We start from the raw sequence: 25,122 nt of genomic DNA, 5'->3' as shown, positions 1-25,122 counted from the left end.
TCTCGCATCTCCCAATTTATAATTAATGATCGCCGCTCCAACGTTTTGATTTTCGTCAATTTATTTGACAAATTGTGCTGCGGCCAAGACACGCTTCGATGGCTAAAGACTTGCCAAACGGACTGCCAAACAAATTAGCCAGCAGCTGTAGCGGGTAAAAGTGCAAATAGTATACGATCAACCTTGGCAGCTGTGAAAATGTTTTCCCTCTCTTCACTGAGAAGAAGGTGAGTGCTGCATTTGATACAGTTTTTATTTATAACATATACATATATTACATTTAACGATAAGTAATACTACCATACAAATTCATAGTTATTCATAAGTTAATACGTACAATCAGCATATTAGTTAGCAGTACTGTTCTCTATCAATGAGATGCTTCGCAATTACAACTTGGTTTCTGGACATTACAAACGTTTATACAGATAATCGGACTAACTAAGTACAGGCTCCTATGGCCAATTGCGACTTAAGTGAGGAGGTTCTACTTTGATTTGCTTAAGTTCCCTTCGGTTAAACAAACAAAATGCGGGATTCTATAGGAGTTTGGGGCTTGGCAAGGTCTCCAGTGGCTTTGTTCCCTGAACAAATGCCGGACTGGGAGTCTCCCTGGTGATTCCATCTGACCCGAGGGGATGGCACTGTAAAATGACCCCTATGGATGAGGCTTACACCCCTCTACTCTCCTCATCTGGTTTCGTTGATGTAGGTGGTCTCCTCCACACAGGAGGCCTGCTCTTCGTTGAGGAGATCGGTGATGGAGTAGGCGGAGAGGGGGCGTGAGAACCGCCTCTCGGAGAGTATGTCATCGATGCTGGTCACTGGCGAAAGACAGTGGCAGTCCGGACAGTCTTCCGGCTCTTCGGCACTCCTGGCGATCACCTGGAATATGTCCTCCATGCTGGTCTGCAGGCAGAAAGAAGGTGGCTTCCGTAGGAGAATTGGAGGCGAGTGCTCTGGTTCCGGGGAACTAGAGAGAGGCGAGGCCGTGGAGGGCGTGGCCGAGGTGCCACGGGTACGTCTTGACACTGGCACTGCCATGGGCTCCCAGTCGCTATGGGACGGTGACTTCTTCGAGGGCTCCTCCTCCAGCTCCTGCCAGAGGTGCATCGTCTGCTCAATGTGCTGCAGTTGAGCGGAGAGTTGACTGGCAATGCTGGTTTTCCGCGAGGCACAAGGCGTCGAGTCTCTAGATTCATCGCTGGCTCCAAACATCCTGATCTCCGGAAGCGTGACAGGTGCTACCCGGCTCACCTGGCGAGTGGTGCCAGTCTCGAACATCTGGGCAATCTTGGTCACATTACTCCGCTTTGGCGGCAACGGACTTAGCGTAGGCAACTCCACTTTGGGTGCCACCTGCTGACGCTTGGGATAGACCCGGGTTACCGGCTTCCTGGCCTTGGGTTTAACCTTTCCGACGGTCTGCTCCTGGGCCAGGCCATGACAGCAGCACAGTTCCGGGCCGTAGCAGCGATGGAACTTGTTGCGATTCGCCTCGTAATCCGCATCGGCGAAGCGTTTCATCCGGATCAGGGACTTTGGGAGCAGGGTCAGTACCACGTAGGTGACCAGAAAGTAGGGTAGCCACTCTGCATACTCCCAGGCGGCTTCCAGGTAATCCGTGTAGTCCGTCATGCTCGCTTTGTTATCACAAATTGCAATTTGATTTCGTTGGCGGGTCTTTATTAACTTTTACCTCGCTTTTCCGCTGATATCGTTTTTGCAGTTTTTTCTTTTTCGTTTTTTTTTTGTTGTCGATAAGGGCAAAGTTTTATTATGACATCACATCACTCTATAAGGGGATTGGTTAAATAATAATGGAATACTTTATTTACTTTTATGGCTGGCATTCACTCGGTAATTGCAGAACGGAACACATTGCAAAATATTTACTTTGTTTTTTTACTTATTTATTTAGCAATGTCTTCCGTGACTGGTTGGTTTCCTTTGTTCTTTTTTATATTTCACTTTTTTGCAGGTTAAAATAATGTTAACAGAAGCTTGGTTCAAGTTTTGCAATGTTTTTTACCACTTTAACTAAAAAATGTGAAATTTTATCTTCTGTTTATTTAAAAGAATTTTTAATGAGTCTTAGAACATTGCCAAAATCAATCCAAGTTATTATTTTTTATAAATTACAATCCTTAACCCGTATCAAGGATTCAGTCTCTAAACACCCACACACCTTTCGTCAAGTGGTGTCCGCTGCGTTTTGCACTTTGCGCTGCACTTTGCATTAATATTTAAAATTATATTTATAAATTCTATATCTGCATAAGTGCGTATTTTTATCTTCGTCCGACATCCGATAGCCCGAGCTTTATTTATTTATTTATTTGGTTTGCAATTTGTGTTTTTGTGAGCTGTTTCGGCTTGTTTGATTTCTTTGACGCTTTTTATATTCCGTTGCGCCTCGCGGTCGTTCTCTTCTCTTTGGCTCCTCGTTTTAAACTTAAACGTAAATGCCGCTGCGAATTCAACGATACTCTGCTCCCCAAAAACTTGACGAAAGCTGCGCGCGTCGCTCTTGGGCGACCACTCTCTCTCTTATTGGGGGACTCTCTCCTCTCTTTCGTTGAGTTTGTTGGCTTCTCGTTCGCTCTTCAAGGGAGATGTGTGTGCTGCACTTGCGCAGAATTCTGTTTGGCAATCGCGATGATGCTGTTGCTTTGTTGTTGCTGTTCTCGTTGGGTCTCCTTGGGTCAAGCAGTTTGTTATTTCTGATAAGAGCGTGCGGGTGCGAGGGAGCCAGCAGATGGGTAACTTTCATTTCAAAGAAGTTCTTTCAGCGAAGTTTTAAAAGGAGCCTTAACCCTTTGGTGGCTGGCTGTTGGGGACTTTTTAACTTAATATTTTTGACGGATTTAATATATATATATCAGCTTATAGTGTCACTGTTATTGTTATATAATTCCAACTTAATGATGACCCCTTTTATAAAATAGTATTTGATTTTGTTCTTATCTCCTGCAAAAGTCGAGTAAATATTTGCAGGGGTTTCCACATTTCCATGGCGGCCTGTGTGGTATCATCTGGGGTACTATTTGCCTGGTTTATCATATGCATACAGCTCACGTAGGTAAGTCGACCAAATATAGAACAGCTCGAACGACACGATCAGCAGCAACAACAACAACAACAACAACAGCAAGAACAACAACAGCAAGAACAACAACTGGTGCCTCTTTGTGATTTATGGGAATTAATTGCTAATTGTTGATTTTGCGCCCCTTAGAAATTTGTGTCATCTTTCTGTAAAGTTTTCCCATCGAATATAGATGTCTATATGGAGGGCATGTACATAGATGTGAAGACAGATGCGCCTTTTAGATTTTCAAACTGATTTTGTACCGAGCCAAGTGAAATGCTGTTAGCGTGGGTTCTGGTTCTGTTTTTGTTTCTGTTTCTGTTTCTGTTTCCGAATCTTTTCTACACGATTTGTAATGGCCACGGCGATTGCGGTCACTTCGGAGATTTCATTTCAAAGATTTTATTTTGACACTCGCACTTTGAGAAAGTTTCGTTCTGCAGGTGGGTGGGTATTTATATATTTATTTAAGCACACAAGTGGAATAGCCAGCCTTGAAACACTTTGCTATATTTATATTTATCTTTCTTTCTTCATAATTTCATATTTCACTTTTTCGTTAGGCCAACCAAGCGAATGCCAGCCAGCCTGAAAAAATAAATAAAAACATTGCCATTCGCTTCCTGCTGCATTCGACAGTTTATGCAACTCAGGAAACCACTTCGCATTACTTTTTATGCAACTCGCAACGGGCCCCTAGTTTTATTTTTAGTTTGCCGCTTATCAATTTTAATGTCAATTGAAACCGGCAGCGGGCAATAATGCATACTAATAGCAATAGCAACAAAGTCAGCCGAATCGCTCCGAGAGCTTTGAAAATCACACTCAAACTGCCACGCTGCGAAGTGCGAACCGCTCGCTTCCAAGTCGCGATTCAAACTGCCTCGTAAATTTATGAACTGACGAAGTCAGGGATCGGATTCCTACAAAAGCCGGGTCTTCGAGAGAAGCGAACGAGGCTCCGATGACGAGCACAGAGCAAGCACTGCGAAGACGTCAGCTAAGGAGGCTTTTTAAATTAAACTAAGCGTAATAATCAAGATCATTGTGGGCATGCCACAGAAAAGGGTAAACTAAAAAGGGGCGAATTGTATTTGCAACTTAGGAATGCAGAAGGGGTGCAAGTCCTCTAGTAACTTGATCTTAGAAGAGGTGTAAAAGCAATAATCTTTATATTTCGCTTAAAATGTGTGAGCTACGCCCTTTCTTTGACACTTCTTCTACCAAAACTCAAAATGATCATCTTGATGCACACACATTTTGTGCACACTTTCGTGACTGGAATGTGACCACAAAAAAGGGACAGCGAAATTTTTTGGGCTGGGTCCGCATCTGGCCAAGCTGATGAATCACCCAGAGAAGATGGCAGCCAAGGAGGCCTAATGCGAAAACGTACGAGTAGTTGGTCGGACTAAAAATAAATCAAATGCAAGTTCAACAGCATGAAACACAATGATGTAATTGTCTAAAAATTCAATAACAAAGAACTAAGAAAATAGGTAGAGGAACAAGAGCAATGAAACCAGGCGAAAAGCCACCTTATCTCGGAAAGTAATGAATCACTCACAGAAGCAATAAAAGTAATCAGCAATAAGCAGGCATTCTTGCAGCTTGTAGATACATCGGCCAAATACAGATACAGATAGAGAGATATATAAATACAGAGGCAGACGGAGAAAACAGAGGGCAGCAGTTGATTTTAGAAGTTTATGAACAGCTTGGGCTACTGCTGCTTTTTTTTGTGCTGCTCTTGTTGTCACTGCCGAGAGGGCATGGCATGGACTAATGAACAAGCACAGCAGCAACATCCAATGCAACTGCAACTGCAACAATGATAATGAAGTAGACAGAGGAGCCCAGCCAAAGCTGCAAGTATATCAAATTTACAAAACAATTTACAACAGCATGAGGCGAGGCCTGCAGCTGGAAGATGAGCACGTTCAAGATCTAGACAGAGATCAAATGCTATGGACCAGACGTAGCCCCTAAAAACAACAACAACTTCTGCCAGTTAGAAGCGGTCCAAAGGCAACCTTCGTTCGCCTCCTTCTTCTGTCTTTATTTTTTCACTTTGTAATTGTTGTTACATTTAGGAAAAAACTTTTATAGCTAAGAGTTGCCAACGAAGTTTTCATATAACCAGAAAGGCCCTTTAAGGCCCAAACTCTTAAACTTCAAAAGTTTTTAAAGTATTTTTTCTGAGTGTGTGGTCTTGCTGCTGCATTTGCTGTTGCTTTTTCAGATGTTGCTGCTGCCACAGCCCACAAGGCAAGTTTAGAAAATTATGGCAAAATGGAAGTTGGCAGCCGACTCGAAATCGCAAAGGCAGGAGCAGAAAAACCCAACTCTGTCTATATATTTTTAGCTGCCCTGTTGGAACTGTAACTCCTGGAAGCTGGATGCTGGTGTGCCCTTCATTATTATGCGCATTTTCATTTGCTTAGCTCGTTGGCTGGCTGACTCTCTGCGATCGTGGCCTGATAAATTGTGCTAAATTACAAAAGATTTCTTTTTGCCTTGACACACGCTCGGGGACTGCGTCAAACCAACTGCGCCGGGCAGACTAATTGCGCATACGCCACCTGGGATGGCTGCCAAACAGCGCATGAATACGAGTGTCTCGCGTCCATCAGAGCAGAGAAAACAGAAATTCATCTTAATTATTAATAAATTGTACTATAATGGGCGTCAAGTGTCGTGCGGCGGAAAATGAGGGTAGAACTCTAGGGGGGTCTGTAGAAGAAATGGGCACTCCCTCTTAGAGAATGTATCTTTTCTAAATATATGCTCTGCTCATTGACCTTGTCCCACTGTAGTGTCGTCAAGAACAGAGAGAATAATTTTATGATAGTTTTGAGAATTCTAAACATCTCTGTAATATTTCCACAGATGTATTGAGATTAAAAGTATTTCAAATAAGAATTTAAATTAGATTCTTATTTTGTGTAAAGGTAGCTGGTCTCATGCAGCACCCAATAGTTTCTCTCAGTGCCCCAAACCACCAAGAAAATAGGAAACAACCCGAAACAGTAACAGCTGTAGCAACAATAACAATAACAAAGGCGACAGCACTTGAAAACTCATTTGGCCTGAGAGTGGGGAACATAATATGCATTTTGTTTGGTGTGTGGGTCAGAAGATCGCTCTGACACGATTTCCTCACAATTTCTCTCTCCCAACCGAAGATGCAATGAGTATATATGTGTAAACTCGTATAAGGAGGCGGAGTAGCAGTAATTAAGTCTGATTACTTTGGGGATTACTTTCAGGAAAGGCGCGAAAAGGGCGGGCGAGGTCTGCCCGCATAATTATGGACCAGAAGTAATCGTTTAATAGAAAGAGAGTTCACTAAACTTTATGTCTCGCCAAAACCTAGCGGCAATTTCGAATGGATCGGCTAATTGACAGTCCAAACGGAATTGGATTTTAAACCAAGTCTTGGCTATACCAGCCGCAAAGTGCCCATGCCCATAAATAATAACCCAAAAGCAGGCGAAACTCTTGGATGGCTAAGTGAAAACAAAACACTAGCCGAACTTGCACTTGCCCCCAAAAAGTTCGAAAAAGTTCGTTTTCATTTGGAAGTCGAGTGGCGCACTTGCTGCCGGAAAGTATGCAACACCTATTGTGTAAATGACACGTACATAGTTTACTTGATGTATACGTAATGTAAAATTGTCAAGTAAAGTAAAAAATTTTTTTGTGGGTAACGGAAAGGGATTGTCGAAAACGATTTAAAATAAATATGAAACAAATATTGGCTATATTAATAATGTATAAATAACGAAAAAATAACATAAAGTTAAACTAAATAATATAAATATATTTTCCTGGTATGTAGGTCAAGCAAGTAAAGAATAATGGCCTTCTTAGTCTGATGAGCCATACCAATTAATCATTATGAAAATATACGCAACACCTTATCGCTCCACTCACTCCTCCGATTGCGTCACACACCCCAGGTGGGATGTAAGTCATACACATGATCCAGATAACACCCGCATCCCACCGCGATCGGTATCACTTGCACTTTTCGCATTATTATGTCATTGCCGTCAGGTTTAACGCTCAGTTGGCATTGCACGAACAACGGGCGCATTGCAGAAATTGCAGAGAAAAGTGCAACGTTAATAAACAAAACGATTAGCAATAAGGAAACCATTTTCACGCAATTGCGATCGAGAGCGAGATCGAGATCGGATTCGTTGCGGTCCACGGAAGACCGCATGTGTTGCAGCTTAACCTATCTTTCAGATACTCTATATATATATATATATATGCCCCATACACCATACACATACAAGATTCAAGATACAAGTGCTGATTTACTCACGTTTACGAAGTTTTCGCGGTGCACATCGTCGACTTCGTCGCGCTTCGAGATGCGCTTCTTCCAGTCGTCCTCGCCACTCTTGTGCAGCGCCGCCAAACGCTCCGCGATGGAGCCGGTCTTCGCGATCACCAAAGACCGCTGATCGGGGCCCATGACCTGGATAAATGGATAATGGATGGTTGGGATCAGCTCACACGTGCATCGGTTTAATTGACACTGGGTCAGGTACAATTAATGGCGGTTCTGAATCGAAATGACTCAAGGTTTCGATTCGGCTTATCAATATAGTTATAAAGCTTTTACAACTGTTGTAGACTTTTAAATATCAATTTGATTAACAAAAATTTAAATAAATTTTAATTTCTCCTAAGGAATTGTTTGATATTCATTAACCTTCCATGATAAACCGAACCCTTCTGCAATCTTTCTATAGATAAACCCCTGCTCACCTCTGTGGATGATCGTTGGACGCCTTGAAGAAACTGTGGCAGAGCCGTTGGGTTCGATGAGTCTCCCGAAGCTTCTTCCTGCTCCTGAGCGGACTCCTTCTGCTTATCAGGCGATTCCTTAGTGGAGGATGTGCTGCTGCTGCTGGTCTCCTCCTCCTTGGCTACATGACGCAACTTCACGAAGCCGCCGCCAAGGGGTAGGGGTGGTAGCTGGGGGCCAAGGCCGATGGGTGCTGAGATGCCCGAGTGACTTTTGCTTTTCGCAACGAGATTGCTGCTATTGCTGCAACAGAAACAGAAACAGATGATAAAGCCCGTTAAAAGTGTGCATAAAGTGTGGCAATTAAGGTGCGTATCCATGAGATACAAGATAAAGTGCTTCGAGTGCAGATAGGAGAGTGCATGCAGGAATTACTGAAAACGTGCGTTTTCCTCAATGGGCCCCATTGCAATCCGTTCCCATTTTCCCCCATCTTAATAGGAAACTCGTGACATGGCATTTTCCTGGCCACTAATGAGCGAGCCGAGCTGCCTTATTTGTACGTCCCCCTTCGAATAGAATGCACAGGAAGCGATCGACAGACGGTCTGCCTTTTATTTCTGCTGAGATTGTTTTTTCGCTCTCCTCTCGAACAAAGCCAAAGCCAACTTTCTCCTTTAATAGGGGACCATCCATGGCCATTTATTAGGCGCTGGGCAGCGATTTTCCTCATAGATGGCAATGGAATTTTCTTCTGCAAATGGTCGCCGGATCGGTTATTGTTATGGCTGGGTCTCATTTTTATTGGCCGTCAGTTGTCGACGTTAACAAACCGCGGGCGGTTAATGAGACAAGTTGATTGCTTGCCTTGGGGGATTATCCTCTAAGCTATTGAGTTTCCAAGTACCAACTTACATGTTGGATGCTGGAAATTGTTGGGGGTACAAATTGCTGCATTAATCACAGAATTGCAAGGGAAACTGTTCTTGTGTTGGTAAATAAACTTCAGTTCAAACAATCTTTTCTGAACAGTTCATTGAGTTCTAAGATCAATCTTTGCTTCATGAAAATGGCATACAATTCCAATGGAATCTTTTGATCTATTGCATAACGTTATTCCCCGCACATTCCATTCAGCACTTCCATTGATCAGAAGTGGGTCTTTGTCTAGGCAAAACACGATTCTATCTGTATCGAATGGAGACCGCCTTGTAGATTCGCTGTTTTTCTTTTGTGAGCGAACCGTTAAGAACGACTCGAAAGATTTTTCATAAACTTCTGACCAGACACAGACACTTATTAGTCACCGGACATGTTTCGGTACATTTTGATTTCTGGATTCTGAGCGCCTTGAGATATATCTCGCAGCGTGAGTCAAACGTCCGATGGAAAAACAAAACCCCAACGAAATGGGCCCGGCATTTATATATGTCACGGCTTATTCGGAACGACAGGCGGCATTAAGAAACCGCTAGGAGCCAGAACTTGTTTGGATTTCGATTTGGCAATGGCAATGTGAAAAAGGAAAAACGAAGCGCACTTACAATTTGGGAAATCACAGCACGTGTTTTTCTCAGTCGAAGAAGAGGCACTGGAAAAGCGAATGAAAAGCGGACTGCACGCGACGAGCGAACAAAGACGAATGAGCAGGCAACCTATACTGGCTCCCAAGACACTTAGGTACACTAGGCGGTATACCATCTGAATCTCGGTCCCGGCCAAGCTCAGCACCTGCGAACCGACGGCAGGTAAACAAACAGCCAAACTGCTGACAGCTAAATTGCATATTAATTTGGAAAATTTTTGACAGACCCGCGACAGGCAAACGCTGTCCAGGTGCGGGGTTTTCGGACCTCATTTACCTGCGACATCCGACACATTTTGTCCACTGTTTGCTGATCGCGTTTAAATCGGTTGAAGAGTAGCGTGACAGCTATGTAAGCTGTGAGTTCTAGCACCTTAAATCTGAGTACTTCAAAGCAGGAAAGGAATGAATTAGCGGATATAGTAAGACTGAGAGTTCATATCTCTTGTAATAAAATCCATAAAAAACACTAATTGACAGCTTTAATCAGAAAAGGATTAAAACTACATAAACTGAGCATCAGAATCTAATTAAAATAAATCAATAGCTCTGAAACTGCAAATAAAACTCAAACTGGAATTCAATTACCATGCATAACCACATGGAAAATGGCATTGCTAAAGTTCAAAGTTTAGCCACAATTGGTGAGACGTGAAATCAAAGTAAAAGCTTGGCTAATGGAATAATGGCAGAAATTGCAGACGCGGTGGAGTGAGAGTGGTTGGGGATTGGGATTGGGGATTATCTCTGGACAGGAGTCATAGGTCAGAGGGCAGACACGCGAATGGCTCCTCCTGGGCTTGAACTTCTACCAACGTTTCCTCAACCGATGGCTATAGTTTTAATGCAGTAATTGCCCTTTGGAAAGCGTTTAGCAAGCAATTAGTTTGAGTGGCGAACTCCTGGGGTGCGGCCAATGGCTAAGACACACCCAGAAATATAAAACTACAGCCAAAACCACTACCAGTTTCCCCCAACACTGACAGCCAAAGAGGGCTCCGTTTTAGAGATGTTTCTGCATATAATTAGAAGCCATCCCAAGGATCGTTGATCATCCATCGACTGAGTAACTCTCTGGCGTTTTGTAATTGAATTACCGAGTGCGGTAATTAAAATTTCTTTTGGCCAAAAGTGAATGCGAAACGAGAGTGAGACTGAGACTGAGACTGAGAGTGATCACGCGATCAGTTTGGCAATGCGGCAGCGGTTAATGGGGACTTAATGATATAACAAAATGAATTGTTTTATAAACTATTTGGCGCGGCATAAACAATTGCACGCCATCAGGCCTTGGCTTTATGAGGCCGTCACACGACATCATCGCAGCGGATCTAATGGAGTTGTAAACAGAAAGATTCACTCAAGGTGTTGGAAATGTATGCAAAAATATCATCATAAATTATCCGAAGAATACTTGCCAGCCGCACTTTCGTCATCGATGCCAACTCTCGGTTTCTAGAGGGTCTCTCTGGCATTGTCTCTATGTCAAGTGCTCGCTGCACGCTGCTCAGTGCTCTGAGATATAAGATTTAACAGCAATAATAAATCAACGGCCCTGGCAACGGTTTGAGCGGTATTCAACAAGGTTACAGCCGCTGTTGGGGCCGAATAAGTTAAATAATAATATCTCGCAGCTAATAATAATAAAACATGATATATTCCCAACAGAAGCTTCAGACTTGACGGCAAACCGCAAATATATATCAGGTAAACTCATCAAGCGGGATCGTGTAGCAGCACTCAGAGAAATTACATATAATTCTAATACAGAGGTGGAAAAGCAAGCGCAAGATTTACTCCTCTTTTTTGCAAGTGCAGCCACATGAAGCTCAGGTGAATTGCCGGTAATGAATCGCGTCATATAAATCACCAGGTAAGCAGAAATTGACTTATGCAATGAATTATGGCAGAAAGCGAATGGGATTCGCAAAAAGCCAAGTCCCAAGAGCAGCGAAATTTGGCAGTTGAAAGAGTGACAATTACCCACGAAGGCGCCAAGCGAGTGGATGTGGAGAGCAATGAAAGGTAATGAAGATTCCGGACAATGAGCGGAGATCGCGAAGATCTCAGAGATCCAAGATCCCATAGTTGGCCAGATTCAAGTTCGCTTCGGGTTGACTTTCCCACGCCGCAGTTTAACCGCTTTTCAAGTCGGCGGAGAGCAGTTGAATGCGGCGGCGGTAATGATGCAAAATTACAACGTCAACATGGGCTTACAGCTCTGGCGCTTTTTGCCTGGCTGCTTTGCTCTTTTGTCTGGCCATTCGACATTTCATTAGGCCGACCCCGCGGAAGGTCTAAAAATAGTTACCAACTCTCGGGCTTTTGTTCAGCTTTTTTTGTTTCTTTTTGCTCAGCTGAAGATCTTGCTTAATTGTTTAGCTGGGCTAAAAGCTAAAATTTCACCTCAAGTTCAAGGTGTCGCGCATTTTTGGTCGCTTTGTGAATTCGAAATTTGGCAATGGTTAACCCTAACCTCAGCAAAAACTTTGCCACTTTACCTAAAGATTTTCATTCTTTTTAGTTTTTAGCTTTTTGGGGTTAAACCTGGCAACATTTTGTTCTGCAACTTTGTTGATAGACTTTCGCAATCAGCTGACTTTTGTTTTCCACGAGCAGGCGCAGTATCCCAGACACGTGCTGCTTGTCAGCAGCAACCCTCCAGTGAGTAGCCCCTCTCACCACCCACAAGCCCACACGAATCCCATCCCATTGAGGGATCCCCAGACATGTTATTCTTTCGGTTTGCCGGTTGCCGGGGTAACACCGAAAATGCGTCAAAACAAAACCCAGCTCTTTGTCCGATGTCGTTGGCTATGGATGGGGTGTTAAATCAGGGGAAGATTGGGTGGTTTTTGGGAGTTTGGGAGCCACTGGTGAATGGCAGTTGAATGACTCCGTGTTTTGACTGCAGCGGAAGCAGGAAACATGCGTTTTTTGGGCAGGCTAAACAAAGGAGCTAAGTCGCAGCTGGTTAAGATCTGCCAGACTCGGATGCAGCTAGGTTTATATCCAATAATGGGCGGGGAATATCCATTTTCCATGGGGTTGCACTACGTGCCTTTCACGGCCATTTCCACGTTTGGCAGATGGGCGTGCACTTATTGATTGAGTTTTCCTACACTTCCCCCGAACTCCGGGACCCGCATAATTACCTCCATTACTCTCCACCATGAAATTCTTCCGCTTTCTGCTTCAGTTTCCCTGGGAATAACGTGAGTCAACGCTTTTTAGCTGGTCTACAATTTGGCCGACTGTTTTACCAGCGTTTGCTTTTCTTTCTGCTTATATCTGTTACCTTTTATTCTACGGAAGATATTCTACTTATATATATATATATACTTCATGATGTGACGCTCCCATTTACCGTTCCGCTGGCGTCAGAGGAACAGCGTCATCGTCGTCATGGAAAAGGTAAACTTCTTTCGGCGTTTCGACGTTTTGATAACTTGTTTTGGTTTCTGGCCAGGCCCACGACCATGTCGGCGGAACATGTGCGGATGTCATCCGAGTGCCTTAATTGACCGCCAAGTGAATGTACTTGCTACGACTGTCTCCGGTGTCTCGAGCTGTTCCCGCCCATCTCCTCGGCCCAGAAGACCCGTACCCACATCCCGGGTCGCCTACTTCAACTCCAATGAACTCTGCCGCCAAGTTCAACGAGTTAACCGGGAACAACGGCAACCAGAACTACGAGCAATCGCAGTCCATTCAACTGGGGACAGCGTGCAGTCAGAAAAAAAGGAGTTTCATACATCTACAATATCATTAACCCATTGTTTTTATGTTTATGAAAATGAATCAAAGATTCATGGCGTTTAGTGGGTTTTCATACTTATAAATTAGTTAAATTCCAGAACAAATTTTTCTTTATTTTATAAATTTTCCAAATAAAAAACATTCTAAGTGGAGGGCTTGGACTTGGTGGCTTGTCAAGTGTCTTGTTCTGCTCATTGGAAGATGCTACCGTATCCTGGGTGCCCTCCACCTTAACCAAGTCGCGGATCTGCTATTTTCGAGGGCTTTGTCTGGCGCATAAATTTACCTTTTAATTGCTAGACACGGAGGCAGTGCGAGCCTATAACTTGATCATTGCTACAAATTCCAACTGAATGCTATTGCTTGGAATTAAAATGCTTGGTAATTGCAGCTGGTTTACAAACCATAAATAAGCGAATTCAAAAACGAGTCGCATTTTAATTAGCCAACAATATATTAGAAATGCAAGTACAGTGATCAAATGAATAGAAAAATGCAACTGAAATAGTAAACCAGTTTCCGCAAAGGTTTCTAGCTTTACTAGCTATTCAGATTAGAACTACGCTTTCAGCACACACTTACACCTGCTTTAAGACATCTTTTAAAAGCTTAAAACATTCAGTAATAATGCCATTTATTTCACTCAATCGATCGTTCACTGTTTGCTCATTTTACACTTTCAATATCAGCACTTGCTTATTCGGCATGGCCACTTCGACTATCTGGCAGAACGAAAAGCTCGCCGTATATCGCTCTGAATGCAAAACACACTCGCCGAGTTGCAACACTCGGACTCATAATCAAAATACAACTCATATGTTTCATCGCAAACCAGTTCCCTGGAGAGGCATTAACTGAGAGCGCGAGAATCCGATTCTACAGACAATTTTTAGTTTTGAAAACTGAAATTGCGCTTGGCTGGTCAAGCGGCCGGTTATCATCGCTCGTCCCCAGCAGTTGATCTACAAATGCGGCGGCGTCAACAACGCAAAAAGTGAAACCACATTAAAACGTCAAACTCTGAACCGATTCGGGGCTGATCCCAGGCTTTAATCGCCGCCAAAAAGGTCACCGACGACAACAGCAGTAGTCAAAATGTTGCTGGCCCTGATCACTGGGGCACTGATCTTGCTCCTGACCTGGGACTTTGGACGCAAGCTCCAGCGAGTTAATGCCTTTAAGAAGTCCCAGATTCCTGGTCCAATATCGATTCCCATCCTAGGATGCGGACTACAGGCCCTCCACTTGGGAGCAGAGAGTGAGTTTTAAACTGTGGAAAACTTTCCTTTAAAAGATAAAATCTGATATGAACTTTGCTTTTGCAGATATTATTAGCTGGGTGGGTGAGAAGTTCGACCAATATGGCAAGACTTTTCGCTTTTGGATCTTGGGAGAGTCCCTGATCTACACAAAGGATCTAAAGTACTTCGAGACCATCTTGGGCAGTACCACTCTCCTGGAAAAGGGACAACTCTACCAGTTTCTGCGACCCTTTCTAAACGATGGGCTACTTGTTAGCACGGGTAGGAAGTGGCATGCCAGGAGGAAGATTTTCACCCATGCCTTCCACTTCAAGGTTCTAGAACATTATGTGGAGATAATGGATCGGAATAGCGGAATAATGGTGGAGCACCTCAGGAAGGTGGCCGATGGTAAGACGCCGGTGGACATGCTGAAATATGTGTCTCTGGCCGCTCTTGACGTGATAACAGGTAAGTCATTGTTCTGCTAATTTCGGATATTTTACAACCGCAATTATAATAAATAAGATAAAAAACTCTCTCTCACTGTAATTCTGAGAATCAGATTTGAGTCTATAAATTTTTTTAATTTATATAACTCATTTATCAAAAGTCTGGAATTGTTAAATGTGGCTGTTAAGATTATAGGAGCCAGATAACTATTAGAAATTACTTTTAAATTGTAATAACTAACGACCTTAATTACTCAAATGCTGATTATTAGTATGCAACTTAGCGCCATTTTATAAATATATGAACTACACCCTTAATCGCTTATACTAGCGTATTGATTTATTCACCTGTTTCGCAGAGGCCGCCATGGGTGTCCAGGTGAATGCCCAGAACGACCCCGATTTCCCCTACGTAAAGGCACTCAAGAGGTGGGTTATTCTAATAAACAAAGTTCCTGCCAGCACCTGTTCTCACTCCCCGTTTCCATAGTGTGGTCTATATCCAACCGGATCGAATGTTCAAGTTCTCGCAGCGCTACAACTGGCTATTCCCACTGGCGGCCCCTTTGCTCCACCGGCGGCTTCTGAGCGATATCCGCGTCATGCACGACTTCACCGACAAGGTCATTCGCGAGCGGCGAGAGACTGTGAGGCGGGCGAAGGCCGACGGCACCTACCGACCGCTGAGTAGGTGCACTGAATCAGCAGGAAATGATATATCGCAGCTGACTATTACCTAATCCCTTGCAGGTCTGGGCGATGACGAGATCGGTCGCAAGTCGCAAATGGCTCTACTGGACATCCTGCTGCAGTCGACCATCAACAATGAGCCCCTTACCGATGCCGACATTCGCGAGGAGGTGGACACCTTCATGTTCGAGGGCGATGACACCACCAGCAGTGGAGTATCTCATGCCCTCTATGCCATTGCCAGGCATCCGAAGGTTCAGAGCCGTATCTACGAGGAGTTGCAGCAGGTTCTGGGCCCAGATCCCTTCGCTCCAGTGACGCAGTCCCAGATGCAGGACCTTAAGTACCTAGAGTGCGTGATCAAGGAGACAATGCGGCTGTATCCTCCTGTTCCTGCTATTGGCCGACACACCCAGAAGGAGATTCAGATTGGATCTAAGACCATCCCAGCCAATACAAGCATTTACCTAGTGCTCTACTTTGCCCATCGAGATCCGGACTACTTCCCAGATCCTCTCAGTTTCAAGCCTGAACGATTTTTGGACGGTGAGGGGGAGAGCCATGGTACCTTTGCCTACGTGCCCTTCAGCGCAGGACCCAAGAACTGCATTGGTCAGAAGTTTGCCGTTCTGGAAATGAAGTCTCTAATCAGCAAGGTCCTCAGGTTCTACGAACTGCTTCCCCTTGGCGAGGAGGTCCAGCCAATGATGAACTTCATCTTGCGCTCAACTTCGGGCATTAACGTGGGTCTTAGGCCCAGAAAGTCATAAAACGTTTGATATTGTTAAAAGGTTTCGGTTAAATGTAACTGGGATTTTCGTGATATATAGCAGTAAGACATTTTTATCTAATCATTAAGTACTTAAAATCCATTTAATGTTGAAAATAAAAACTTTTTGGGAAAAATCTGGAGTAATTATGATATATAGTAAGAAAGTACATACTTAATCCTAAACTAAACCAAAACACACACCTAATTTATTACGGATTTGGTCACTGACTACGACTACTTGCTTAGTATATTTACATTATAACCCGATCTGTTGCCTAAAAATAACTGCTTACTCACCCACCCTACATTACAACCCATTGAGCGCATTGCGACTCACACAGCTTAGCCACCGAGATTGTACCAATATTTGCGGTGATTATAAAATTAGGCCCCCAAACAAAAGGTATTTGAACAGCGGATGAGCGTGGCGCGCCATAAAGAATCCCGAGCTTATCAACGTAAAATACGGTATTTACCTTGGACCAATATTAACCAGCTACTTAGGAAGCGTTCACACCGTGGAAAGCTATTCCCTGATATTTTGAAAGTCTCTCACCAACGTCATAAAGAATACGACTTGTGGCTGTAAATGAAGAGAGAATATGCTTTTCCTAGAAGCTGTAAATTTTCAGCAATCCCAATTCAATCAGACACGGAGTCCGGTCTATGGTTTATCATTGGCCAAAAGATAAAGAGCCAAGGCAATAGAAAAGTTTTGCAAAAACAGATAAGAGCATCGCGAAAGGAAATCACATAACAGGCTTATCACAGCGACTGTCAACCGCATCGGGTCTGCATATAAAAGAGCCCTGCGCCGGAGGTAGTGCGTCAAAAGAGCTTCTGTCTCCGGTTCTGCTTAGTATCTGCAATGTGCCCCGAGATGTCTGTAAAAATTCTAGCCTCGTTGGCTGTGATCGGTTTGGTGGCCTTGTCTCCTGCAGAAGGAATCAGCAGGCCTCTGCCTCCGTACGTGGGTCTGCCCACAGCAGATGGACTCACGCAGCTGTTCCTCAAGTCGCGGACTACGCAACGCGATCCCTTCGCCTCGGTGGCGTGTTTCGGTGGCTATATCGGTGAATCCAACCTGATCGCGGAAGACTACAGTGGAAATTACAGCACTTGCTTCAATACCTCGAGAGTCGCAAGGGAGAGCATTGATAACGATTTCAAGATCACTCGCAGGACAATCGAGCTCTCCTCGGAGAGAGTGTGCCATGAGCTCAGTGTCTGCAATAAAAAGAACTCCACCCTCGAATCCTTCAGGTGTCACGCCGATGTGGTAAGTATTTTATCTTAAACCTCGGATTAAGTAATCCAGTTTTCATGGGGTGGTGTACCCGTGGAACTCCTGATTCCCATTTTGGATACTTTAATAATAATCCCTACCATCTCAGGGCTCCAACAACACTGTCTCTACGTATAGCATCTCAGGAAATGCCTCCGAGTCGTACAACTTGTATGAGGAGCGTTACCGCGTGGTGGAACTGCAGCTTGGACAGTGCAACCAAAGGGCGGAGCGAAACTACGTGGAGGCAACTGCCAGGAACTACAACTATCTGCAGGCCTGTTTAGATGGTCGGGTTCAGCCTAAACCAATGCCCAAGCCCACAACCACGACCTCCACGACGACCACCACCACCACCACCACAACCACGGAGGCACCCACCGAGGCACCAACCACCACTGAGACCCCTTTAAACGTAGACGATCAGTTCAAGCAGCTTTTGAATTTGTTAAACTAATTCCCACTAAAATGTATAAGTTTCTGCAGAAGCAGCTCACTAATTAAAGAAAGGGCAGTCCTTAAGCAAACAATCCTTGGGCAAACATTGCCGCAACTTGAAATTCAACCCTCTGGCAAACGAATTAACCCTGTGAAAGGGGTTGAAGGATTGAGTTTCGCAAATGGCAAAAAAAAGGAGGAATTAGCAAAAATATTTGGACAGGAAAAGGGGAAGTTGTTGCCATTTCCTTATGCCAGTGAAAGGGGCTCTTAAAGTAAATGTTTAAAATATAAATAAATGCTTACTTAATAGCTTAATAGTTAATATTAGAGCACATCTTAACAAGATAGATTGATCATAGTAAATGACCATAACTTTGGATCGTGATTAATGAGCCCCAAAAAGAAAGGCTGCCCAAGCCAGCTCGAGGCTCTTCCGTTTTCGACACCTCGAGACGGAAACTCTTTGATTAATGATCCCATATAGAGAAATTATTAAAGCCAATAATGAGCGAGATACGAAATAATTCAACGAGGTCTTGAGATCGAATAGATAGACAAAGTCAAAATTATTATGCCATTTATGGCAATGAAAATCAAAGTGGAAGAGCCCAGACCTGACCAAAATTGGAGATTGGCCATAAGCCATTGAAGCTGGCCGCTCGTTGGTGCCAATCCCCATGCCCCTACCAATCCCCATGCCCCTGCCCCTTTTTACCAATCAAAAGAACACGTTTGGCTTTTATGGCTTTCGGGTTTTTGTTTTTTGTCTTTTTGTTTGTTGCTTCTTTCCCTTTTAAGTCGATGGCCAAGTCGGCTTTTCTCTGTGAATGCCTTCTAGGGCTTGGAAAGAACGAGATTCAGGGGAAAACAAAGACATGGCCAAAGACCATAGACCCCGTAGACTGTAGAAACACCTGTTGGCCGTAGAGCAAGTGGCTCATTTATTAGCACAATTGGCGTGGCATTCGACGCTAGTTCGTTTTTTATGGCCCGACCAGAATCCAGGAGTAGCATGCCACTTATGTGCAATTCCCGGAATGCGATTACGTCAATCTGGATGCGTTTTATTGCAGACGAATGGGGATTGGCCATGTCTTAGGCTGGTTTCTAATTTATTTCTGCTGCGAAACTAATTAAAATGCAACTTGTAGTTGGGTGTTTACGACGTGGGTTCAGTTAATTGCAGGTGGAAAGCCCAAGGAATGTGAAGGGGAGTGCTCGATGGCCAGGCGATAAAGATTTTAATTTATAAGTAGTAAATCCACCACACAGCCTTGGAAAATTTCTTCAATTACCAGGTTTCGGTTTCTACTGTAGTTAATTCATTTTAGCACTCCATAAAAACTTAATTGATTTGGCCACACGGCAGTCATTACTCAACTCCAGGAACTCAACTCCCCACACCGGCTTTCATCTGATATGGCTGATGTTGAAATGCGAGGAATTAATCACCTACTGCAGAACTCTATTCCTAACCCACATTGACGGCACGATTTACGCGCATCATTGAGTCTCAGCTGAGACTCTGGCTCTAGCCCACTCAAGCATGCCAAAAATCTGAAAAAAAACTGAACAAAAATCTGAGGCTTGTCAACGTTATGCATAACCAAACGAAACGAGTTTTCCTCTCTGCCGAAATCGTGAACTTTTCATTTTCATTGGGGCACAGACAGAAAATTGGGGAAATGTGTTAATGCAACGTGAGAGCGCCGGTGAAAAATGATCAATAAATATTTGCGAATGTTTTGCATAAATAAATGAAAATTGCTTATGCCAAAACGTAGCAGGCTGACAGCCTGGCCAATTAAGGCAAAAGTTGCAAGTGCGATGGCGGCATCGTTGTCGCCAAAAACAAAAGCCAAGAAAATATGTGGCAGCTTGTTAAGAGAGGCAACGAACAAAGTGCATCCTGTATTTTTAATGGGAATTTAATTTCCTAAGAGAAAAGTGTGGAGATTCAAAAACTATAAAAAGTGAAAGGATATAAAAGTAAAATTTGTATTTTATAGATCTTTCTCTAAATGGTTTTCTTATTAGCATATAGTAACTCAGGTATTATTCTGCTCATTAACTGCATATACCCTTCGTATCCATACGTTTTGCAGGGTATTTAACCAACTGTACGTAAAACTAGTTTGCCTGGAGCTGAAAAAACCAACAACTGAAAGCGCAGAAAAGGAAATCGTCGCCCGTCGTCATCGAAGTGGTTGCTGTTGTTGTTGTTGCTTTTGGTGCCTTTTAAGGCTTTTTGGCGTGTTGCGCATGCGCCGTGTATGCTATCAATTTCAGCGCCCCTGTATGGGTGTATGTGTGTATAGGAGTGTCGGTGTATTCGGGTCATTCGCATTTTCACATTTTAAGGCGTAAGTTGTTTTTGGTTTTGCATGTTGATTTTCTTAAGATTTCTGCCTTGGAGCCTGGGCCTGCACTTGCTGCCATTTGCTGTTGCAAGTTGCCCGTTGCAAGTTGCAACTTTTACTGTCAGTGAACAGAGCCTCGCCCCGCCTCCTTCGCCTGTCTTGGCCAAGTTTGTGTGGCCGCCTGTTAATGGGTAATGGCATGTTGTTGCTGCCACGATGAAGCGATTTTTGCTTTGTTTGTTACTTAATTGCGCCAAAGTCATTAATAATCGATTAACAGTATAAGGCGAGAGGATGCTGGCTGATGATGATGGGAGATGGATGCTGGAAGCTGGAAGCTGGGTGCTTCCAGTCGCAGGAAACAGGGGAAGGAAATGCTCAGAGCTTCCTTTCGATCGAGAGAGAGAGTGAGTCATTTAGCAAATTGCCAGCCATCCATCATCGCTTTAGCCAATAAAAATCCTCTTCTGATCTTAATACTTTAAGCCTGGATAACTCTCAAATAACAATTTCCGTTATTGACTTTAATAACACACACTAAATCGACATTCTGATGTGGTTCGGTTTATGGAAGTCCGCCTGTTAGTGTCACCTGTCCCGCTTTTCGCGTAGAAGCCTAAGCAGCAAGCAACAGGTGTATAATTGATTGACTGACAAGAGACAGTCGACAGCCAAGATGGGATGATTGGGGGTCTGGGAGTTGGATGGGAGCTGCAGCTCCAGCTGAGATGGAGATGGAAATGGCAACGCACTGACAGCCAGGGCCAAACAATGCAATTCAATATATCAAAGGAAAACAGCTCATTGTTTGTCACTCTGTCGCCCAGAAATCGATAGTACGCGATAGCCAGGGGGTTGGTTAAGGGAAATGTTGGCCTGAATACTTGCATTTCTAGGAAGCTGCCCAGACAGCAGAGTACGTACAAAGGAAATTGAATAACCAAGCACACGAAGATGCCCAGCCGAAGACCAAGGACTGAAATAATAAATGCCCAATGATGATATCTATGACATGGCAGACAGACAAAGGAGCCAAACCAGCAGGCCCAGCACAAAGAGCTGCTTTCAGCTGCCGTAAGATGGAGTCTGGAATCATGAGGAGGTGGTCGTGGGCTGTGGGGACGAGGCAGCTCCACTTTGCATTCGATGGAAGCTCCACATGGAGAAATTCAAGATTGTTTTTAGGTTTATAATAATCCAATGAATGGGACTTGGTGAAAATAAGTTTTGAGATTTACATAGTATCTCATATCTCTGCTTATATTCTCTGTAGATTAACATGACTTTTCGCATCAATAAATCTTCTAATTAATCATGGAATAAATTCCCAAATATTTCTCCAAGTATGAGGACCAGCTGCAGCTGCAGATTTATGAGCGCTTCTCAGACAACAAAAGTAGCAAATACGAGTCCAAGTTGCAGGCCAGAACTTTGTCCGAAATGAGTTCATTGTACGGGGGCGCGAAGGAGGAGGTGATGGTGGTTAAACCGTCATCCTCCTGCCCTCCATGAATGCCTCAGCTAATGAGTTGTCAACTGGCCTGATGAGTTTTATTTGCCAGGCAGACAAACATTGCATGCAAATAGTAGAAAAATGAGAGCCCTGGGGATTTGCATATTATCCTGTCGGGTTTGTTGACTTCGCGAGTGTCAAAGTCAATGTCAGAAAAACTCCGTCTGCATAGCTGGTGAAGTGACAGTTTAAGTGCATCTATTAAAGCTCCAGCCCCCTAAAAAATATGTAGCCACAAAACGGCGACTCACGTTTCCGCTTCTGGCCATAAAAATAACCGACTCGGCTAGATTTATGGCCAAGACTAGTGGCGTCCAAGCATAAAAGGATGCGATGTGCTGGCCAAAAATGAGTCATAAAATATTCACTAACTGGCACTAGTGTCTGCCACTTGCATTTCCAGCTGGGTAGAGCGAATCGAGGTGCTTTTTATTATTGTACTTTAAGTCTTTTTAATCCCCCAGAGAATCCCATTAATGACTAACAAATTATAGATTCCTAATATCAAATGCCAAAAGCTACAGACATTAAAATGCTATTAATGAGTGTAATAAATAGAATTCCAATTCCCCTCCAGAATCTGCTTAAGTCCACAGCTTTTCAAAGCGAATCTATCGCTTCCAACAGCTGGCAATTAGTTCTCATTAAAATCATATTAAGTCAGCCATATCGACTAAGTCAATTTTGAAATTTCATCATTTCCTGCCGAATGGTTTTTCTAGTTTGCTTTTTGTTTCTTTTTTTTAAGTAATTCAATTCCAGTTGCGAAAACTTCAAGTTTTTGGAGCACATGTGTGGGGAAGGGGAGCCATGAGCCATAAATTAGCCGGCTGAAAAACAGTGGTGGCCTGTGGGCTAAGATATTTAATGAGCTGCGAGTGGGATGTGTTTCATAATGCTCTCAATCAAGGGTTTATCTCCCCACTAAGTCCAATTAAACGATAGTTGGACAATCAACGCCACAGGCCAATTTTCCCCCTTGAAAACACTTGCCCCGACAAATCGAGGAAGCGGAGCAGTAACGGCCAGCAGTAGATACATTTTCCGATCCCCAAGATACAGATACACGGCAACAGCTGTGCAAACCGTAACCAAAAAAGCAGCTAAGTAAGCAAAGTATAAACCCAAAAAGAAAGAGTCAATGTACTAGAGTCAAAAGATTGTGCAATATTTTAGAGGCAAACGCGATTGGGTATCAGAAATATCAGAAATCTGTGGAAGGACCAGGACCCATAAAACATCCCCAGACGCTTACAACTTCATCCAGTGATGCTGCTGTTGCACAGATTTTGTCCAATAAAAATAATATTTATAGCCCCGCAGTGGGACCAGAACAAACCGAAGCGAAAACATAATTAATGGATCAGTGCCTCGGAATTATGTGAGTTTAATGGTTGTGTAATCTGGAAATGCATTTCCCAGCACGCCGCTCAGCATCGAATAACATGCCCCTAAATGGAAATGTTTCTCCACTTGACGGGGGAATATCGGCTGGGAATGGGTATATGGCTATGGGATCGGATCAGCCACAAAGCTTTCCGTTTGATAATGCATCATTCGATCACGCGGCGGCGACGGCGGTGGCGGTGGCGGCATTTTTCAATTAGTGCCAGCCGATTCAAAGCCACCGATCTGCCATGTGCACTCAAACAAATGGGTTTTCCACATAAGTTTATAAAAATAGATCTTTTGGTTTAAATAAGTTAAGGATCTCAATAGATTTTCAATGATGAAGTATGTCTCCTAGAAGTTATGAAACAAAAATGAAATCTATAAGCCTGCTTAATTCCTATCTTTTCGATGAATTTACCTATATTTATATTTTGATTATTGTTTTTGTGTGCAGGGCGAGGCCCTTAGTTTTTCCACTGAATGGCTTCTCCCGCAGAACTTTGTTTCAATCCGCCTCGTTTATTTGCTTTGGCTCATTAGCGTTTGGACTCACGTTTCTCCTATTCCGACGTGATCGGGCATTGCTGCTATCTCTATTCCCCGGCTATCTGCCCTCTCTTTCTCTGCTTTTGGGTGATGTGCATTTGGTTTTTGGGGTATTGTTAGTGCACATCCCAACACTTTCCCATGTGGCAGAGTGAAATTAACCCCGAGTGCCACTTGACTATCATAAAAATCCGAAGCGATAAGCAGCACTCGGCTGTCTATTTATGGCCAATCGTTGGTTTTGTTTACAAATGAGCACTTTGCTATAAAAACGGAAATCGAAGAAGCAACTTCTTATCAAGGTAGGCTATATAGAAATATTTTCCAAGTAAAGAAACCTAGTTTACATTAGTTAAGTTTAAAGTAAACAAGGAACATATTACTCCATTGAAATACCAAACAAAGTTGATAGGAACAGTAAAAGTGCCTTTAAAATTATAAATATTTTCCCAGCTCTTCTCGTGTACTTAGAATTCTACCTAATGCTTAGCAATTGTTGCCGAACAAACAGGTATCCATTGCTTTGTAGTAGCCACCACTTTGAGTAGCCAGCAGTACTTGCCAGTTTAATAATCAAAGCTGCTGAAATATGAGACTAATCAGATTCCCTGGAAGCATTGACTGCACTGTTTTCCATGTCGATTAACCAGTACTTAATTGGCTCTGGGCAGACACGCTGCCTGGCAAATAAAACAAATTGCAAACTAATTTCGTTTTCATTTCTCGCCCATCAAATGGCACCGCCAAAAGAAATTCGCCACGGGCCAAAAGGAAAGAAAATCAAAGATAAAAAAGCAAAATAAAAGCGCAAATTATGCAAATTCATTGAAAACGAAAGGCATTCTCCGGCACAGCTTAAGCATTGGATTCGCTCCGCATTTGATTATTCATTAGCCATGATTTTTCAGATTACCTGCTTCGAGATGGAGCTTGAGTTATGCAATAAAACTGAGAAATGTTTGAATAAACAAATATAAAAATTGAACATAAATTGCCGAAGCTGGAGGTTAAACTATTTTCATTTTGATTGATTTTGTTTTTGAACGTGCCTGCCTCTTGGATACTTATGCAAATGCTGGCCCAAATCGGGGACCTTGAACCCAAAGACAATAGACATTAAACACTTGATAATTAAAATCGACTAAATCAACAAAATTTGGCTAAAATTGCTCAAGCGCGTCGGACTTTGAAAACTGGAAAATAAGAAGGCAAAAAATAAAAACCAAAACAAAA

At 43.3% G+C, this 25,122-nt stretch overlaps 4 protein-coding genes across 12 annotated transcripts in view; 2 read left to right on the top strand and 2 right to left on the bottom strand.

The window, feature by feature from the left end:
* The window catches only part of LOC108107685 (supervillin), a 116,370-nt gene that overhangs the window by 6,265 nt on the left and 84,983 nt on the right, over positions 1-25,122 (bottom strand). For all 8 annotated transcript variants that reach the window (XM_017215277.1, XM_017215274.2, XM_017215275.2 and 5 more), the window contains 2 exons: positions 7,874-8,156; positions 7,425-7,580 (listed from right to left, as the gene is read on the bottom strand). In XM_017215277.1, coding sequence (XP_017070766.1) covers positions 7,425-7,580; positions 7,874-8,156 — 439 coding nt within the window. The remainder of the gene's footprint in view (positions 1-7,424; positions 7,581-7,873; positions 8,157-25,122) is intronic.
* LOC108107689 lies at positions 236-4,072 on the bottom strand. Of its 2 annotated transcripts, none has more exons than XM_017215294.2 (2): positions 3,763-4,072; positions 236-1,795 (listed from the first exon to the last, which is right to left on the bottom strand). In XM_017215294.2, the coding sequence occupies exon 2, from the start codon at positions 1,636-1,638 to the stop codon at positions 691-693; it is 948 nt and encodes a 315-aa protein (XP_017070783.1). In that variant the 5' UTR covers positions 1,639-1,795; positions 3,763-4,072; the 3' UTR covers positions 236-690. The 2 variants fall into 2 exon arrangements, with proteins under 2 accessions (XP_017070783.1, XP_017070782.1); XM_017215293.2 differs by lacking the exon at positions 3,763-4,072 and adding an exon at positions 2,189-3,728.
* On the top strand, positions 13,946-16,486 carry LOC108107688 (probable cytochrome P450 4d20). The gene is made up of 5 exons (XM_017215292.2): positions 13,946-14,455; positions 14,523-14,909; positions 15,250-15,319; positions 15,381-15,577; positions 15,641-16,486. The coding sequence occupies exons 1-5, from the start codon at positions 14,293-14,295 to the stop codon at positions 16,348-16,350; spliced, it is 1,527 nt and encodes a 508-aa protein (XP_017070781.1). The 5' UTR covers positions 13,946-14,292; the 3' UTR covers positions 16,351-16,486.
* On the top strand, positions 17,187-18,167 carry LOC108107691. Its single transcript, XM_017215296.1, has 2 exons — positions 17,187-17,631; positions 17,747-18,167. The coding sequence occupies exons 1-2, from the start codon at positions 17,221-17,223 to the stop codon at positions 18,092-18,094; spliced, it is 759 nt and encodes a 252-aa protein (XP_017070785.1). The 5' UTR covers positions 17,187-17,220; the 3' UTR covers positions 18,095-18,167.

Source organism: Drosophila eugracilis, unplaced genomic scaffold (assembly GCF_018153835.1).
Source record: "Drosophila eugracilis isolate 14026-0451.02 unplaced genomic scaffold, ASM1815383v1 contig_2088, whole genome shotgun sequence".
NCBI lineage: Eukaryota > Metazoa > Arthropoda > Insecta > Diptera > Drosophilidae > Drosophila > Drosophila eugracilis.
The sequence above is the reverse complement of the archived record's forward strand: the minus strand, read 5'-3'. Positions and strand labels throughout refer to the sequence as shown.

Excerpts from the sequence above, each read along its gene's own strand:
- LOC108107689 (XM_017215294.2), bottom strand. The coding sequence starts at position 1,638 with ATGACGGACTACACGGATTACCTGGAAGCCGCCTGGGAGTATGCAGAG.
- LOC108107688 (XM_017215292.2), top strand. The coding sequence starts at position 14,293 with ATGTTGCTGGCCCTGATCACTGGGGCACTGATCTTGCTCCTGACCTGG. Across the intron at positions 14,910-15,249 it reads CGCTCTTGACGTGATAACAG|AGGCCGCCATGGGTGTCCAG; the intron begins GTAAGTCATTGT and ends CCTGTTTCGCAG. Across the intron at positions 15,320-15,380 it reads TACGTAAAGGCACTCAAGAG|TGTGGTCTATATCCAACCGG; the intron begins GTGGGTTATTCT and ends CCGTTTCCATAG.
- LOC108107691 (XM_017215296.1), top strand. The coding sequence starts at position 17,221 with ATGTGCCCCGAGATGTCTGTAAAAATTCTAGCCTCGTTGGCTGTGATC. Across the intron at positions 17,632-17,746 it reads TCAGGTGTCACGCCGATGTG|GGCTCCAACAACACTGTCTC; the intron begins GTAAGTATTTTA and ends CTACCATCTCAG.